The sequence below is a fragment of the Heptranchias perlo genome, chromosome 1 (assembly GCF_035084215.1).
Source record: "Heptranchias perlo isolate sHepPer1 chromosome 1, sHepPer1.hap1, whole genome shotgun sequence".
In the NCBI taxonomy this organism is placed as follows: Eukaryota; Metazoa; Chordata; class Chondrichthyes; order Hexanchiformes; family Hexanchidae; genus Heptranchias; species Heptranchias perlo.
The window spans coordinates 6,800,540-6,819,991 of record NC_090325.1 but is presented as its reverse complement, the minus strand read 5'-3'; the positions used below and the strand labels follow the sequence as shown (position 1 = coordinate 6,819,991).

The window sequence follows — 19,452 nt, the reverse complement described above, 5'->3', positions numbered from 1 at the left end:
GTGACACTCGCGCTGTTCAACTGGAATTCAACACTGTTTTGTTCTGCAGTTTTTGTTCTCTGCTCACTATGAGGTGCAAATTGCACACCAACTCCTACTCTGGAATTTGGTGGAAACAGGGCATGAAACTTTGTGGGAAGTGGGGGGAGGGTACTGGAGGGAGGACGAAAGAAAGTGTGAGCCCCCGACAGAGAACACGAGAAGGAAAAAAATTGAGAAAGCACAGCAAGGAGAAAAGGACTGAAGAAGCAGCAGGAATGTGAGACCGAGAAAGCAAGAAATAGCATGGTGGGGGGCGAGGGGTAGAGAGTATGATGAGGACTCTGGAGCAAAGATGAGTTTAAAAGACGGGGTGATAGGAGGAATGAGTAAATGGGATCAGCATAAAATAGGCCTAGCTCAGGCCTGGGCGTGAGTCCAGCTCACTTGAATAAAACCCAGACCCTGAGTTCTGTCCGCCTTTTGCCCCCCCACCCCGGTTGATATATTTAAATGGTTTGTGAAGCTGTTGTATTCCCCCCACCCTGTGTTGAATGCTGTGGTCAGCTCCTGTGCACCAGGGTGACGCAATCGTTTGAAATCAGATCCGTTCAATAAAGAAACCACTTTAAAAAAAAATACAGAGCCTGTTCCTTCTTCCATGAGCACGGTACAATATCCCACAAGACGTCCAGTGCACAGTCACAAAACTGAGAGAACTCTTTGCGTGCAAAGGGTGATCACTACAGTTATATTAATATGCCGTATAAATATTCAGTTTGCAGTTGATGTGATGTCTGCTTAGGAATTCTAGAGCATAACTTGGCAGAATTCAGGGTGCGCTGAAAGATATCCAGTGGGCACAATGTGTTCAATACGGAATATAACAAGGCGCCGTCAATCCAACATTCAAGGGTTGCCAGGGAACTCTGATCTTCCAACATTATGTCAATCACGCTGTTAGCTTTTCAGGTCGTTACAACACTTGTTTTCTTAGCATGTGATTATGTTTTGAAAATGCTGCGAGTGCTGACCTTATTAGTTTTGTTAGAGATTTTGTTCCTTGCCTCTAAGCTGCAATGAGCTAAATAGCTAAACTGCTATGTCACAAACCCCCGAGTCTTAAAGAATTCTCCTTTCCATGCTGGCCAGGCTGCGGACTCAAAAGACGGCGCCAGGCTTCGGAGCCTGGCGCTGTTCAATGACCCGACTCTCCATCGCTTCTAAACCCAGCTTTCCGTCTACTCTCTCAAGGCTGCAATGGCCAGTGCTCCTCTGACCTTCTTTCATTCCACCTGTATTCCAAATACCCTTTTAATACACACTTCCCCTTGCAAGGGGAATGGAATATAAAAGTAGAGACGTTTTGCTACAGGTGAGGCCACATCTAGAATACTGTGAGCAGTTTTGGCCTCCTTATTTAAGAAAGGACATAATTGCTTTGGAGGCGGTTCAGAGAAGGTTCACTCGACTGATTCCTGGGATGAGGGGGTTATCTTACGAGGAAAGGTTGGACAAGTTGGGCCTGTATACACTGGAGTTTAGAAGAATGAGAGGTAATCTTATTGAAACATATAAGATCCTGAGGGGACTTGAAGGGGTAGATGCTGAGAGGATGTTTCCCTTGTGGGAGAGACTAGAACTAGGGGCCACAATTTAAAAATAAGTGGTCTCCCATTTAAGACGGAGATGAGGAGAAATTTTTTCTCTGAGGGTCGTGAGTCTGTGGAATTCCCTTCCCCAGAGAGAGGTGGAGGCAGGGTCATTGAATATTTTTAAGGCTGAGTTAGATAGATTCCTGATTAACAAGGGAGTCAAAGATTATAGTAGGTAGACGGGAAAGTAGGGTTGAGGTCACAATCAGATCAGCCATGATCTTATCAAATGGCAGAGCAGGCTCGAGGGGCCAAATGGCCTCCTCCTGCTCTTAATTCGTATGTTCGTATGTCCCGGCATCCTCATTGTGTTGAAATCAAGACTCATCGTACAATCTCCTACTCTAACTCATTCCTCCTTGGGACCTCAAAAATGTGGAGCTCCTCACCCGCCCTCCCAGTCTCCCCCGCCTCCTACAAATGGTGTCACTTCTTCCTGTTTTACCTTGTCTTCTCTCTCCCATTCTTTTCACCCTTTGGTATTGTCTTGATTGTTGGTCTTTGTTCTCAACTCGTGTTGTTTCCAAGTAATCTGAAATCCCACTGACACCACTGTGAAGGGACTTACCATATGAAACATGGAGTTGAATTTCCACCGGAATTCTCCTGATTGTCCGTCGGGAGATGTGTGGAAACTCCGGAGAAGTTATGTCCCTTTCCAAGTTTTCCGTGGATCTTCCACCAACGACCCAGTGGACAATTGGGAGAACGCTCATGGAAATTAATGACGATAGACTGTGCAGTGCACAGATCTGCCAAACATTGTTCATTACGGATGGCAAATAAACATCTTGCTTTGTGACCTATTTCGATCCCTCTTAAAAGCAAACACTACCTGGAACTTTACAGGGATTTGCTGTATACGTCATTCTCTCTCCTGAGGAATAGTATTTCCAATAACTGTACAATCCGTAAAGGACAGCCATAATGAGTATGTACTCGAATTGGAAGGAAGTGACTAGTGGTGTCCCACAACGACCTGTGCTGGGGCTTCAACTATTCACCACATTTATTAATGACTTAGATAACAAACTAGAAAGTCATATTTCTAAGTTTGCCAATGACACAAAGATTGGTGGCCTAGCAAGAAGTGTAGGCGGGAGCGTAAAATCACAAAGAAATATTGTTAGAGTGAGCAAAACTGTGGGAGATGGATTTCAACGCAGGTAAGTACGAGGTCGTCCATTTTGGAGCAAAAAAGGATAGATCCAAGTATTTTTTAAATGGTGAAAAGCTCGGAACAGTGGCGGTCTAAAGAGACTTCGGTATCCATGTACACAGATCGCCAAAATGTAGCAGTCAGATACAAAAAATAATCAAAAAGGATAATGGAATGTTAGCTTTTACAACTAGAGGGCTAGAATATAAAGGGGAGGAAGTTTTGCTACAGCTGTACAAAACCCTGGTTAGACCCCATCTGGAGTACAGTGTACAGTTCTGGACACCGCACCGTAGAAAGGATATATTGGCCTCGGAAGGAGTGCAATGCAGATTCACCAGAATGTTACCAGTGCTCCAAGGGCTAGATAATGAGGAGAGATTACATAAACTAGGCTTGTATTCCCTGGAATATAGAAGGTTAAGGGTTGATTTAAGTGAGGCTTTTGGGATTTTGAAAGGAATTGATAGGGTAGATAGAGAGAAACTTTTTCCACTGGTGGGGGAGTCTAGGACAAGGAGACAAAACCTTAAAATCAGAGCCAGGCCATTCAGGAGAGAAGTTAGGAAATATTTCTTCACACAAAGGGTGGTAGAAGTGTAGAACTCTCTCCCACTAAAAGCAGTAGATGCTAGCTCAAATAATAATTTTAAATCTGAGATCAATAGATTTTTTGCTAGCCTAGGGTATTAAGGGATATGGAGCCAAAGCGGGTGGATGGAGTTAGGATACAGATCAGCCATGGTCTTATTGAATAGCGAAACAGGCTCAAGGAGCTGAATGGCCTACTCCTGTTCCTATGTTCCTCCTCATTTGGAAAGAAAGACTAGAATTCATGTAACATCTTCTAAGGTGTCATAGCTCTTCATGAACATAGAATTACTTTGAAGTGCAGTCACTTTTGTAGGAAAATCCAGCTGCTGTTTTGCACACAGCAAGATCCCACAAACAGTAATGAGATAAAAGATCTGTTCTTGGTGGTGTTGGTTGAGAGAGGAATATTAGCTAGGGCACTGGAAGAACTCCCTGCTCTTCTTTAAATAGTGCCATGGGATTATTGATGGCCACCAGAACAGACAGACGGGGTTTCAATCTAACGTCTCATTTGAAAGACGGCTCCTCTGACACTGCAGCGCTCCCTCAGTACTGGGCTGGAGTGCTAACCTAGATCGCATTCTCAAGTCCTGGAGCGGGGCTTGAATCTGCAGTCTCCTGACTCGGAGGTGGGAATCGTACGAAGCTGACACGTAACCCAAAAACAGTTGGAATGAAAGGAGCAGCCTGTTGAGGTGGGCTGTCCAGGTTCCCAAGTGAAAATTGATTGCGTGGGTAAGTAACTTGGAAAGATCTCGTCACAAGGTGCTGCCTTCAGAACAGGAGAGGTACAGGGAGATCATTGCCAGAGGGAAAGGAAATCCCTCTTCTCTGCCCTCCCCAAGATCTCTTCTCCCCCTCACCCCCCCGCAATTTTTGGTTTCACTTTCTTTTAAATTTACCCTGCTCTGCAACCGTGGAGAGCCCAGAGAAGCTGGAATTGTTCTCCTTGGAGGTTAAGAGAAGGTTAAGAGGAGGTTTAATAGAGATGTTCAAAATCATGAAGGGTTTTTGACAGAGTAAATAAGGAGAAACTGTTCGCACTGGCAGAAAAGTCGGTAAGCAGAGGACACAGATCCAAGATAATTGGCAAAAGAACCAGAGGGGAGATGAGGCGAATTTTTTTTTAAGCAGAGTGTTGTGATGATCTGGAATTCATTGCCTGAAAGGGTGATGGAAGCAGATTCAATAATAACTTTCAAAAGGGAATTGGATAAATACTTGAAAAGGAAAAATGTGCAGGGCTATGGGGGAAAGGACAAGGCAGTGGGACGAATTGGATCGCTCTTTCAAAGAGCTGGTACAGGCACGCTGGGCCGAATGGCCTCCTCCTGTGCAGTAAGATTCTACGAACGGCTTCCTTTCCCATCACCCTCCCCCTCGCCAGTCACCCGCCGGGGGGGGGGGAGGGGGGGCGGTGGGGGGGTGGAGAGTGATGGGAAAGGAAGCTGTTCATAGAATCTTGAGATGCAGGAGCCGAGGCTGCAGACTGCATTCACTTCTTAGCTGTTGGCGACGCCGTTTCCTCTCATCACAAATACCATTGATGCTGCTGAACAAACCGCCCACTCCCACCCCCACCCCCACCCCCCCCCCACACCCCCAGAGAGATCTTAATACAAGCAGCAACGCAAAGACATTGCCCGATCAGATAAAGGACATGCACTCCAAGCTTAAGACGTCAGAGGATTATGGAGCCACTTAAGGTTACAGCGATTTTAAAACTTTAAACAAAAACAAAAATTGTAAATAGTTGTTTTGTGCAACAAAAAACAAGTCTTCTCATTAAAATCAGCCACAGTCCCAAGTCATTTAGATTTTAAAACCCCTTTTGTTCCCTGTGTGTTTTTTTTTGTGAAAACTGGCTATAATTTGTCCCTTTGCAATGAATGGAAACAGGAAATCTGCTTGCGAAAAATAGCACCCTTTTTGTGCAGCGCGCTGTATGTTTTAAAGGCATAGAATGCCGTCACTGGCGTTGCCAGTGAAATCACTGCTACTGTATTGCTGTTCATTAGAATGAGAAGTTTTAGGAACAGGAAAAGGTCATTTGGCCCAACAAGTCTCTCTTGTCTGGATAGATCAACCCCACTTTACCCACTTTCACAACAAATCCTTCAACCCCAACTTACTCCCCTTGTACCACATCCCTCAACCCCACTTACCCACTGTTCCACCACATCCCTCAACCCCAACTTACCCACTGTTCCACCACATCCCTCAACCCCAACTTACCCACTGTTACACCACATCCCTCAACCCCACTTACCCACTGTTACACCACATCCCTCAACCCCACTTACCCACTGTTACACCACATCCCTCAACCCCAACTTACCCACTGTTCCACCACATCCCTCAACCCCAACTTACCCACTGTTACACCACATCCCTCAACCCCACTTACCCACTGTTACACCACATCCCTCAACCCCACTTACCCACTGTTCCACCACATCCCTCAACCCCACTTACCCACTGTTACACCACATCCCTCAACCCCACTTACCCACTGTTCCACCACATCCCTCAACCCCACTTACCCACTGTTACACCACATCCCTCAACCCCAACTTACCCACTGTTACACCACATCCCTCAACCCCACTTACCCACTGTTACACCACATCCCTCAACCCCACTTACCCACTGTTACACCACATCCCTCAACCCCACTTACCCACTCTTCTACCGCATCCCTCAACCCCACTTACCCACTCTTCTACCGCATCCCTCAACCCCACTTACCCACTGTTACACCACATCCCTCAACCCCACTTACCCACTCTTGTACCACATCCCTCAACCCCACTTACCCACTCTTCTACCGCATCCCTCAACCCCACTTACCCACTGTTACACCACATCCCTCAACCCCACTTACCCACTCTTGTACCACATCCCTCAACCCCACTGACCCACTCTTGTACCACATCCCTCAACCCCACTTACCCACTGTTACACCACATCCCTCAACCCCACTTACCCACACTTGTACCACATCCCTCAACCCCACTGACCCACTCTTGTACCACATCCCTCAACCCCACTTACCCACTGTTACACCACATCCCTCAACCCCACTTACCCACACTTGTACCACATCCCTCAACCCCACTTACCCACTGTTACACCACATCCCTCAACCCCACTTACCCACTGTTACACCACAACCCTCAACCCCACTTACCCACTGTTACACCACAACCCTCAACCCCACTTACCCACACTTGTACCACATCCCTCAACCCCACTTACCCACTCTTGTACCACATCCCTCAACCCCACTTACCCACTGTTACACCACATCCCTCAACCCCACTTACCCACACTTGTACCACATCCCTCAACCCCACTTACCCACTGTTACACCACATCCCTCAACCCCACTTACCCACTGTTACACCACAACCCTCAACCCCACTTACCCACTGTTACACCACAACCCTCAACCCCACTTACCCACACTTGTACCACATCCCTCAACCCCACTTACCCACTCTTGTACCACATCCCTCAACCCCACTTACCCACTGTTACACCACATCCCTCAACCCCACTTACCCACTGTTACACCACAACCCTCAACCCCACTTACCCACACTTGTACCACATCCCTCAACCCCACTTACCCACTCTTGTACCACATCCCTCAACCCCACTTACCCACTCTTGTACCACATCCCTCAACCCCACTTACCCACTCTTGTACCACATCCCTCAACCCCACTTACCCACTCTTCTACCGCATCCCTCAACCCCACTTACCCACTGTTACACCACATCCCTCAACCCCACTTACCCACTCTTGTACCACATCCCTCAACCCCACTTACCCACTGTTACACCACATCCCTCAACCCCACTTACCCACACTTGTACCACATCCCTCAACCCCACTTACCCACTGTTACACCACATCCCTCAACCCCACTTACCCACTCTTGTACCACATCCCTCAACCCCACTTACCCACTGTTACACCACATCCCTCAACCCCACTTACCCACACTTGTACCACATCCCTCAACCCCACTGACCCACTCTTGTACCACATCCCTCAACCCCACTTACCCACTGTTACACCACATCCCTCAACCCCACTTACCCACACTTGTACCACATCCCTCAACCCCACTTACCCACTGTTACACCGCATCCCTCAACCCCACTTACCCACTGTTACACCACAACCCTCAACCCCACTTACCCACACTTGTACCACATCCCTCAACCCCACTTACCCACTGTTACACCACATCCCTCAACCCCACTTACCCACTCTTGTACCACATCCCTCAACCCCACTTACCCACTGTTACACCGCATCCCTCAACCCCACTTACCCACTGTTACACCACAACCCTCAACCCCACTTACCCACTCTTGTACCACATCCCTCAACCCCACTTACCCACTCTTGTACCACATCCCTCAACCCCACTTACCCACACTTGTACCACATCCCTCAACCCCACTTACCCACTCTTGTACCACATCCCTCAACCCCACTTACCCACTGTTACACCACAACCCTCAACCCCACTTACCCACACTTGTACCACATCCCTCAACCCCACTTACCCACTGTTACACCACATCCCTCAACCCCACTTACCCACTGTTACACCACAACCCTCAACCCCACTTACCCACACTTGTACCACATCCCTCAACCCCACTTACCCACTCTTGTACCACATCCCTCAACCCCACTTACCCACTCTTGTACCACATCCCTCAACCCCACTTACCCACTCTTGTACCACATCCCTCAACCCCACTTACCCACTGTTACACCACATCCCTCAACCCCACTTACCCACTCTTGTACTACACCCTTCAACCCCACTTGCCCACTCTTGTACCACATCCTTGAACCCCACTTACCCACTCTTGTATCACATCCTTTTGCACCACATCCTTCAAACCCTTCTCTCTTGAACTCATTTATATTTACATAAGGTTCCTTCCTTGATAATGTCTTCACCATTCCATCATCCTTTGGATGAAAGTATCCTGCCTGCCTTTCCTTTTTATTCCTAACCTAATTTTTAACTTGTGAATTAAACCCTTCACCACTGTGAATATTTTCCCCAGATCGTTTTCCCTTCCTAACCTTGAAAACTTCAATTAAATCACTCTGGCGTCTCCCCTTTTGCCAAGGATACAAGGCCAACTTCTTTGATCTTTCCGCAGAAAGTAATACCTGATACCCTGAATTATCTTCATTGCTCCTCTCTGTATCCTCTCCCTCCCTTCTCTCTATCTCTCTATCTCTCTCTCTCTGTAGCTGTAATAGCCAACCTATGATTAGGTGCCCAGATTGCACGTAACATTCCACATGACCAATTGCAGGAATGGACAGGGGGTTGGGTGGCTTGCAGTTTGAATTATTATGCTGTGCTTTGCTGAAGGCGAAACATGATTGAAAAGTTTAATAACTGAAGCAAGTGTAGAAAATATATTTGTATTCTAATCGCCAAATATGAATAGAAGGTGGCAAGTAATATTTGCTCCACGCAAGTGCCAGGCCATGACCATCTCCACCAAGACAGAGTCCAACTATATTCAATAGCATTATCATCACCAAATCCCCCACCATCAACTTTCTGGGGGCTCGCCATTGACCAGAAACTTAAATGCTGTGGCTACTAGAGCAGGTCATGGGCTGGGTATTCTGCGGCGAGTGACTCACCTCCTGACTCCCCAAAGCCTCTCCACCTCCTACAGGGCACAACTCAGGAGTGTGATGGAATACACTCCACTTGTCTGGTTAGGTTCAACTGCAACAGCACTCAAGAAGCTTGACACCATCCAGGACAAAGCAGCCCACTTGATCAGCACCCCATACACACAATTGGGATTATTCTCCTTAGAGCAGAGAAGGTTAAGGGGGGATTTGATAAAGGTGTTCAAAATTATGAAGGGTTTTGACAGAGTAAATAAGGAGAAACTGTTTCCACTGGCAGGAGAGTCGGCAACCAGAGGACACAGATTTAAGATAATTAGCAAAAGATCCAGAGATGAGGAGAAATTTTTTACGCAGCGAGTTGTTACGATCTGGAATGCTCTGCCTGAAAGGGAGGTGGAAGCAGATTCAATAGTAACTTTCAAAAGCAAATTGTGCTGAATAATTCCATAATTTTACCTATGCAGTCTCGCTGAGAATATTCCCTTGTAGCTTTTTAAAAAAAAAATCACAAAGGCGGATTTTAATGAGCGGAGACGTCGATTCACGGAGGTCGGATAATTGGGCGCTTCGCATAATGGGAGGCAATCGGGATACGCCGGTCGAGGAGACGGAGGAGGTATCCGGCGAGTGGGACGCTCCCGTCTAAACGGGAAGCCCATTGTGTAGACGGGAGCCTCGGTTAAAGGTGTCTGGCTTCCGATCACAAATCCGCTTTTGTCAGTCCTAAAAAAAAAATGTGTTCACGCGTTCCCGATTCCAACACACACATCCCCTTTTCTTCTGTTTCATTTCTCCAGGGTGCCCAAGATACATTTGAGAACTACTACAGGAAACAAAGAAGGAAACAGGCCCGCTTAGTCCTGCAGCCCCCTTCCAACATGGTAGGAATAATCTCCCCTTTCAGTTCCATTAACCAAAGAGCATTTTAACCTTGATGAAACAGTATTCCTTTTTGTTTTTGCTGTGAATTACTGAGCATGCCAGTGTATGACCCTTTTTAAAAATTCCTTATTTTTGCAGTCCTTTTATTGTCCTAACTCAAAATGCTTGTCTTGTTGCAGCATGAAACGTTAGATGGCTACAGGAGGTACTTTAATCAAATTGTAGGGTGAGTGTGTGCTTTTTATGCAAAAGGAAAAGTTCGACTTTCTATGTTCTCGTTATTTGCATTCTGGAGTGTCGTTCATTAGTGAACGGATTGTGTCGTTTTCTTTTTGATGAGAGGATTTTTGCCACCAGGACGTTCTTCCAACACGGGTCCTTCTCGTGCCTGCATCATTTCGTCTTTCTCGCTCTGACTGTCTCTCTCACCTTCACTCGCTGACCCCTCGTGTGCACGCTCTCTGCTCCCACCCCGGCCCCTCTCTCCCCCCGCCCCGGCCCCTCTCTCCTCCCGCCCCGGCCCCTCTCTCCTCCCGCCCCGGCCCCTCTCTCCTCCCGCCTCGGCCCCTCTCTGCTCCCGCCTCGGCCCCTCTCTGCTCCCGCCTCGGCCCCTCTCTGCTCCCGCCTCGGCCCCTCTCTGCTCCCGCCTCGGCCCCTCTCTGCTCCCGCCTCGGCACCTCTCTGCTCCCGCCCCGGCCCCTCTCTCCACCCGCCCCGGCCCCTCTCTCCTCCCGCCTCGGCCCCTCTCTGCTCCCGCCCCGGCCCCTCTCACCTCCCGCCCCGGCCCCTCTCTCCTCCCGCCCCGGCCCCTCTCTCCTCCCGCCTCGGCCCCTCTCTCCTCCCGCCCCGGCCCCTCTCTCCTCCCGCCCCGGCCCCTCTCTCCTCCCGCCCCGGCCCCTCTCTCCTCCCGCCCCGGCCCCTCTCTCCTCCCGCCCCGGCCCCTCTCTCCTCCCGCCTCGGCCCCTCTCTCCTCCCGCCCCGGCCCCTCTCTCCTCCCGCCCCGGCCCCTCTCTCTGCTCCCGCCCCGGCCTCTCTCTGCTCCCGCCCCGGCCCCTCTCTCCTCCCGCCCCGGCCTCTCTCTGCTCCCGCCCCGGCCTCTCTCTGCTCCCGCCCCGGCCCCTCTCTCCTCCCGCCCCGGCCCCTCTCTGCTCCCGCCCCGGCCCCTCTCACCTCCCGCCCCGGCCCCTCTCTCCTCCCGCCCCGGCCCCTCTCTCCTCCCGCCCCGGCCCCTCTCTCCTCCCGCCCCGGCCCCTCTCTCCTCCCGCCCCGGCCCCTCTCTCCTCCCGCCCCGGCCCCTCTCACCTCCCGCCCCGGCCCCTCTCACCTCCCGCCCCGGCCCCTCTCTCCTCCCGCCCCGGCCCCTCTCTGCTCCCGCCCCGGCCCCTCTCTCCACCCGCCCCGGCCCCTCTCTCCTCCCGCCCCGGCCCCTCTCTCCACCCGCCCCGGCCTCTCTCTGCTCCCGCCCCGGCCCCTCTCTCCTCCCGCCCCGGCCCCTCTCTGCTCCCGCCCCGGCCCCTCTCACCTCCCGCCCCGGCCCCTCTCTCCTCCCGCCCCGGCCCCTCTCTGCTCCCGCCCCGGCCCCTCTCACCTCCCGCCCCGGCCCCTCTCTCCACCCGCCTCGGCCCCTCTCTCCTCCCGCCCCGGCCCCTCTCTCCTCCCGCCCCGGCCCCTCTCACCTCCCGCCCCGGCCCCTCTCTCCACCCGCCCCGGCCCATCTCTGCTCCCGCCCCGGCCCCTCTCACCTCCCGCCCCGGCCCGTCTCTCCTCCCGCCCCGGCCCCTCTCTCCTCCCGCCCCGGCCCCTCTCTCCTCCCGCCCCGGCCCCTCTCACCTCCCGCCCCGGCCCCTCTCACCTCCCGCCCCGGCCCGTCTCTCCTCCCGCCCCGGCCCCTCTCTCCTCCCGCCCCGGCCCCTCTCTCCTCCCGCCCCGGCCCCTCTCTCCTCCCGCCCCGGCCCCTCTCACCTCCCGCCTCGGCCCCTCTCTGCTCCCGCCTCGGCCCCTCTCTGCTCCCGCCTCGGCACCTCTCTGCTCCCGCCCCGGCCCCTCTCTCCTCCCGCCCCGGCCCCTCTCTCCACCCGCCCCGGCCCCTCTCTCCACCCGCCCCGGCCCCTCTCACCTCCCGCCCCGGCCCCTCTCTCCTCCCGCCTCGGCCCCTCTCTCCTCCCGCCCCGGCCCCTCTCTCCTCCCGCCCCGGCCCCTCTCTCCTCCCGCCCCGGCCCCTCTCTCCTCCCGCCCCGGCCCCTCTCTCCTCCCGCCCCGGCCCCTCTCTCCTCCCGCCCCGGCCCCTCTCACCTCCCGCCCCGGCCCCTCTCTCCTCCCGCCCCGGCCCCTCTCTCCTCCCGCCCCGGCCCCTCTCTCCTCCCGCCCCGGCCCCTCTCTCCTCCCGCCCCGGCCCCTCTCTCCTCCCGCCCCGGCCCCTCTCTCCTCCCGCCCCGGCCCCTCTCACCTCCCGCCCCGGCCCCTCTCTCCTCCCGCCCCGGCCCCTCTCTCCTCCCGCCCCGGCCCCTCTCTCCTCCCGCCCCGGCCCCTCTCTCCTCCCGCCCCGGCCCCTCTCTCCTCCCGCCCCGGCCCCTCTCTGCTCCCGCCCCGGCCCCTCTCTCCTCCCGCCCCGGCCCCTCTCTCCTCCCGCCCCGGCCCCTCTCTCCTCCCGCCCCGGCCCCTCTCACCTCCCGCCCCGGCCCCTCTCTCCTCCCGCCCCGGCCCCTCTCTCCTCCCGCCCCGGCCCCTCTCTCCTCCCGCCCCGGCCCCTCTCTCCTCCCGCCCCGGCCCCTCTCTCCTCCCGCCCCGGCCCCTCTCTCCTCCCGCCCCGGCCCCTCTCTCCTCCCGCCCCGGCCCCTCTCTCCTCCCGCCCCGGCCCCTCTCTGCTCCCGCCCCGGCCCCTCTCTGCTCCCGCCCCGGCCCCTCTCACCTCCCGCCCCGGCCCCTCTCTCCACCCGCCTCGGCCCCTCTCTGCTCCCGCCCCGGCCCCTCTCTGCTCCCGCCCCGGCCCCTCTCTGCTCCCGCCCCGGCCCCTCTCACCTCCCGCCCAGGCCCCTCTCTGCTCCCGCCCCGGCCCCTCTCTCCACCCGCCCCGGCCCCTCTCACCTCCCGCCTCGGCCCCTCTCACCTCCCGCCCCGGCCCCTCTCTGCTCCCGCCCCGGCCCCTCTCTCCACCCGCCCCGGCCCCTCTCTCCACCCGCCCCGGCCCCTCTCTCCACCCGCCCCGGCCCCTCTCTCCTCCCGCCCCGGCCCCTCTCTCCACCCGCCCCGGCCCCTCTCTGCTCCCGCCCCGGCCCCTCTCTGCTCCCGCCCCGGCCCCTCTCACCTCCCGCCCCGGCCCCTCTCTCCTCCCGCCCCGGCCCCTCTCTCCTCCCGCCCCGGCCCCTCTCACCTCCCGCCCCGGCCCCTCTCACCTCCCGCCCCGGCCCCTCTCACCTCCCGCCCCGGCCCCTCTCTCCACCCGCCCCGGCCCCTCTCTCCACCCGCCCCGGCCCCTCTCTCCTCCCGCCCCGGCCCCTCTCTCCTCCCGCCCCGGCCCCTCTCTCCTCCCGCCCCGGCCCCTCTCTCCACCCGCCCCGGCCCCTCTCTCCACCCGCCCCGGCCCCTCTCTCCTCCCGCCCCGGCCCCTCTCTGCTCCCGCCTCGGCCCCTCTCTCCACCCGCCCCGGCCCCTCTCTGCTCCCGCCCCGGCCCCTCTCTCCACCCGCCCCGGCCCCTCTCTGCTCCCGCCCCGGCCCCTCTCTCCACCCGCCCCGGCCCCTCTCTGCTCCCGCCCCGGCCCCTCTCTCCTCCCGCCCCGGCCCCTCTCTCCACCCGCCCCGGCCCCTCTCACCTCCCGCCCCGGCCCCTCTCTCCACCCGCCCCGGCCCCTCTCACCTCCCGCCCCGGCCCCTCTCTCCTCCCGCCCCGGCCCCTCTCTCCACCCGCCCCGGCCCCTCTCTCCTCCCGCCCCGGCCCCTCTCACCTCCCGCCCCGGCCCCTCTCTCCTCCCGCCCCGGCCCCTCTCTGCTCCCGCCCCGGCCCCTCTCTCCACCCGCCCCGGCCCCTCTCTGCTCCCGCCCCGGCCCCTCTCTCCTCCCGCCCCGGCCCCTCTCTCCACCCGCCCCGGCCCCTCTCTCCTCCCGCCCCGGCCCCTCTCTCCTCCCGCCCCGGCCCCTCTCTCCTCCCGCCCCGGCCCCTCTCACCTCCCGCCCCGGCCCCTCTCTCCTCCCGCCCCGGCCCCTCTCTCCTCCCGCCTCGGCCCCTCTCTCCACCCGCCCCGGCCCCTCTCTCCTCCCACCCCGGCCCCTCTCTGCTCCCGCCCCGGCCCCTCTCTCCTCCCGCCCCGGCCCCTCTCTGCTCCCGCCCCGGCCCCTCTCTCCTCCCACCCCGGCCCCTCTCTGCTCCCGCCCCGGCCCCTCTCTGCCCCCGCCCCGGCCCCTCTCTGCTCCCGCCCCGGCCCCTCTCTGCTCCCGCCCCGGCCCCTCTCTGCTCCCGCCCCGGCCCCTCTCTCCTCCCGCCCCGGCCCCTCTCTCCTCCCGCCCCGGCCCCTCTCTCCTCCCGCCCCGGCCCCTCTCTCCTCCCGCCCCGGCCCCTCTCTCCTCCCGCCCCGGCCCCTCTCTGCTCCCGCCCCGGCCCCTCTCTGCTCCCGCCCCGGCCCCTCTCACCTCCCGCCCCGGCCCCTCTCTGCTCCCGCCCCGGCCCCTCTCTCCACCCGCCTCGGCCCCTCTCACCTCCCTCCCCGGCCCCTCTCTCCACCCGCCCCGGCCCCTCTCACCTCCCGCCTCGGCCCCTCTCTGCTCCCGCCCCGGCCCCTCTCACCTCCCGCCCCGGCCCCTCTCTCCTCCCGCCCCGGCCCCTCTCTCCTCCCGCCCCGGCCCCTCTCTCCTCCCGCCTCGGCCCCTCTCTCCTCCCGCCCCGGCCCCTCTCTCCTCCCGCCCCGGCCCCTCTCTCCTCCCGCCCCGGCCCCTCTCACCTCCCGCCCCGGCCCCTCTCTCCACCCGCCCCGGCCCCTCTCTGCTCCCACCCCGGCCCCTCTCACCTCCCGCCCCGGCCCGTCTCTCCTCCCGCCCCGGCCCCTCTCTCCTCCCGCCCCGGCCCCTCTCTCCTCCCGCCCCGGCCCCTCTCTCCTCCCGCCCCGGCCCGTCTCTCCTCCCGCCCCGGCCCCTCTCACCTCCCGCCCCGGCCCCTCTCTCCTCCCGCCCCGGCCCCTCTCACCTCCCGCCCCGGCCCCTCTCACCTCCCGCCCCGGCCCCTCTCTGCTCCCGCCCCGGCCCCTCTCTCCTCCCGCCTCGGCCCCTCTCACCTCCCGCCCCGGCCCCTCTCTCCACCCGCCCCGGCCCCTCTCTCTGCTCCCGCCCCGGCCCCTCTCACCTCCCGCCCCGGCCCCTCTCTCCTCCCGCCCCGGCCCCTCTCTCCTCCCGCCCCGGCCCCTCTCTCCTCCCGCCCCGGCCCCTCTCTCCTCCCGCCCCGGCCCCTCTCACCTCCCGCCCCGGCCCCTCTCTCCACCCGCCCCGGCCCCTCTCTCCACCCGCCCCGGCCCCTCTCTCCTCCCGCCCCGGCCCCTCTCTCCTCCCGCCCCGGCCCCTCTCACCACCCGCCCCGGCCCCTCTCTCCTCCCGCCCTGGCCCCTCTCTCCACCCGCCTCGGCCCCTCTCTCCACCCGCCCCGGCCCCTCTCACCTCCCGCCCCGGCCCCTCTCTCCTCCCGCCCCGGCCCCTCTCTCCTCCCGCCCCGGCCCCTCTCTGCTCCCGCCCCGGCCCCTCTCACCTCCCGCCCCGGCCCCTCTCTGCTCCCGCCCCGGCCCCTCTCTCCACCCGCCCCGGCCCCTCTCTCCTCCCGCCCCGGCCCCTCTCTCCTCCCGCCCCGGCCCCTCTCTCCTCCCGCCCCGGCCCCTCTCTCCACCCGCCTCGGCCCCTCTCACCTCCCGCCCCGGCCCCTCTCTCCACCCGCCCCGGCCCCTCTCTCCTCCCGCCCCGGCCCCTCTCTGCTCCCGCCCCGGCCCCTCTCTCCTCCAGCCCCGGCCCCTCTCTCCTCCCGCCCCGGCCCCTCTCTCCACCCGCCCCGGCCCCTCTCTCCTCCCGCCCCGGCCCCTCTCTGCTCCCGCCCCGGCCCCTCTCTCCTCCCGCCCCGGCCCCTCTCTCCACCCGCCTCGGCCCCTCTCACCTCCCGCCCCGGCCCCTCTCTCCACCCGCCCCGGCCCCTCTCTCCTCCCGCCCCGGCCCCTCTCTCCACCCGCCCCGGCCCCTCTCACCTCCCGCCCCGGCCCCTCTCTCCTCCCGCCCCGGCCCGTCTCTCCTCCCGCCCCGGCCCCTCTCTCCACCCGCCCCGGCCCCTCTCTCCTCCCGCCCCGGCCCCTCTCTCCACCCGCCCCGGCCCCTCTCTGCTCCCGCCCCGGCCCCTCTCTCCTCCCGCCCCGGCCCCTCTCTCCTCCCGCCCCGGCCCCTCTCTGCTCCCGCCCCGGCCCCTCTCTCCTCCCGCCCCGGCCCCTCTCTCCACCCGCCCCGGCCCCTCTCTCCTCCCGCCCCGGCCCCTCTCTGCTCCCGCCCCGGCCCCTCTCTCCTCCCGCCCCGGCCCCTCTCTCCACCCGCCCCGGCCCCTCTCTCCACCCGCCCCGGCCCCTCTCTCCTCCCGCCCCGGCCCCTCTCTCCACCCGCCCCGGCCCCTCTCTCCTCCCGCCCCGGCCCCTCTCTCCTCCCGCCCCGGCCCCTCTCTCCTCCCGCCCCGGCCCCTCTCACCTCCCGCCCCGGCCCCTCTCACCTCCCGCCCCGGCCCCTCTCTCCTCCCGCCCCGGCCCCTCTCTCCACCCGCCCCGGCCCCTCTCTCCTCCCGCCCCGGCCCCTCTCTCCTCCCGCCCCGGCCCCTCTCTGCTCCCGCCCCGGCCCCTCTCTCCTCCCGCCCCGGCCCCTCTCTCCTCCCGCCCCGGCCCCTCTCTCCTCCCGCCCCGGCCCCTCTCTGCTCCCGCCCCGGCCCCTCTCTCCTCCCCCCCCGGCCCCTCTCACCTCCCGCCCCGGCCCCTCTCTCCACCCGCCCCGGCCCCTCTCTCCACCCGCCCCGGCCCCTCTCTCCTCCCGCCCCGGCCCCTCTCTCCACCCGCCCCGGCCCCTCTCACCTCCCGCCCCGACCCCTCTCTCCTCCCGCCCCGGCCCCTCTCTCCTCCCGCCCCGGCCCCTCTCTCCACCCGCCCCGGCCCCTCTCACCTCCCGCCCCGGCCCCTCTCTCCTCCCGCCCCGGCCCCTCTCTCCTCCCGCCCCGGCCCCTCTCTCCACCCGCCCCGGCCCCTCTCTCCTCCCGCCCCGGCCCCTCTCTCCACCCGCCCCGGCCCCTCTCACCTCCCGCCCCGGCCCCTCTCTCCACCCGCCCCGGCCCCTCTCTCCTCCCGCCCCGGCCCCTCTCTCCTCCCGCCCCGGCCCCTCTCTCCTCCCGCCCCGGCCCCTCTCACCTCCCGCCCCGGCCCCTCTCTCCTCCCGCCCCGGCCCCTCTCTCCTCCCGCCCCGGCCCCTCTCTCCACCCGCCCCGGCCCCTCTCACCTCCCGCCCCGGCCCCTCTCTCCTCCCGCCCCGGCCCCTCTCTCCACCCGCCCCGGCCCCTCTCACCTCCCGCCCCGGCCCCTCTCACCTCCCGCCCCGGCCCCTCTCTCTGCTCCCGCCCCGGCCCCTCTCTCCTCCCGCCCCGGCCCCTCTCTGCTCCCGCCCCGGCCCCTCTCTCTGCTCCCGCCCCGGCCCCTCTCTCCACCCACCCCGGCCCCTCTCACCTCCCGCCCCGGCCCCTCTCTGCTCCCGCCCCGGCCCCTCTCTCCACCCGCCCCGGCCCCTCTCACCTCCCGCCCCGGCCCCTCTCACCTCCCGCCCCGGCCCCTCTCTCCACCCGCCCCGGCCCCTCTCTCCACCCGCCCCGGCCCCTCTCACCTCCCGCTCCGGCCCCTCTCACCTCCCGCCCCGGCCCCTCTCACCTCCCGCCTCGGCCCCTCTCACCTCCCGCCCCGGCCCCTCTCTCCACCCGCCCCGGCCCCTCTCACCTCCCGCCCCGGCCCCTCTCACCTCCCGCCCCGGCCCCTCTCCGCTCCCACCCCGGCCCCTCTCACCTCCCGCCCCGGCCCCTCTCACCTCCCGCCCCGGCCCCTCTCTCCTCCCGCCCCGGCCCCTCTCACCTCCCACCTCGGCCCCTCTCTGCTCCCACCTCGGCGCCTTTCTCCTGCCACCTCGGCCCCTCTGTTTCTCCACCCATCCCCAATCTCGGCCCTCTCTTCTCCCCACCACCTCGCCCTCTCCGCCCCACCACCTCGCCCTTTCCGCCTCACCATCTCGCCCTCTCCGCCCCACCATCTCGCCCTCCCTCTCTTCCCCCCTCCCCCCCGCCCCACATCTCGCCCTCTTCCACTATCTTGGCCTTTTCTCTCCCCATGACCGTGCGCCCCCCCCCCCCCCCCATTCTATTAACAAATCAAACAGTTATAAATTATTGTGGAAGTAGGGCAGCTTTAGGAGGAGGATGTGTTCTACTCATTACTTCCTTTGGCTCCCCCGATAGCCCAGCTGGTTAAGACAAAGCGCACCTGAACCACACAGACCAGAAAGGTCTCAGACTCGATCCTGACTCTCAGCTGGGGTGGTGGTAGGGCACTGGGGTCGGGAGAGGAAAAAATAATTCAGGATTCCTGTTCCAGAATGCTATCCAATGAGCCCAGCTGAAAATGCACAGATGTGTAAACATTGACTGAGAATGGCATCTCTCCTTTTCCTCCCTCTTCTATTCCCCCTCCTCTTCCTCATTTTCTATGACTCTATAAAGTATCTGGATGTACAGCTGAAGTGCCGTGACCTACAAGGCTACGGACCAAATGCTGAAAAGTGGGATTAGGTTGGGCGGCTCATTTTCGGCCAGCGCGGACACGATGGGCTGAATGGCCTCCTTCTGTGCCGTAAATTTTCTATGATTCTTCTATGATTCTTCTCCTTTTCCTCCCTCCTCTCTTTTTCTCCCTCATCTATTACCTCTCCTTTCCGGTTTCCCCCTCCTTTCCGTTTTCCCCCTCCTTTCCGTTTTCCCCCTCTTTTCCGTTTTCCCCCTCCTTTCCGTTTTCCACTCTCCTTTCCAATGCCCCCTCCTTTCCGTTTTCCCCCCTCCTTTCCAATGCCCCCTCCTTTCCGTTTTCCCCCCTCCTTTCCGTTTTCCCCCCTCCTTTCCGTTTTCCCCCCTCCTCTCCTTCCCCTCTCCCCATTGTGTTGCCATGGGCACCGACACGGTGAAACACGCAGAGACTGTGGAAGTATTCAGCTCTTCCCAGAACTGATGTTCCTCCCCACTGTGAGTGCAAAAAAAATTAGGCATTTAATGAAAAAAAAAATCTCCCCGAGCAGCTATCCCCTCAGCTAAGTGTGAGTACGGGTGAATGAAAGGCAGAAATCAAGAGGTTCAGTAATACGCCGCACTGCGAGGCTCAACACTGCGATAGGATTCTGCCTTAAATCCACCGGTGGAACCTGTTGTAATCGAGGGTGCGTTTTACCGTGCGTGCGTTTGTTTTTGTGT

General features: G+C 60.9%; 1 protein-coding gene across 5 annotated transcripts in view; it reads left to right on the top strand.

The window, feature by feature from the left end:
- Window positions 1–19,452, top strand: part of LOC137314445 (exocyst complex component 6B) — a 628,729-nt gene that overhangs the window by 340,534 nt on the left and 268,743 nt on the right. For all 5 annotated transcript variants that reach the window (XM_067979862.1, XM_067979811.1, XM_067979897.1 and 2 more), the window contains 2 exons: window positions 9,880–9,963; window positions 10,144–10,190. In XM_067979862.1, the coding sequence (XP_067835963.1) occupies window positions 9,880–9,963; window positions 10,144–10,190 (131 nt within the window). The remainder of the gene's footprint in view (window positions 1–9,879; window positions 9,964–10,143; window positions 10,191–19,452) is intronic.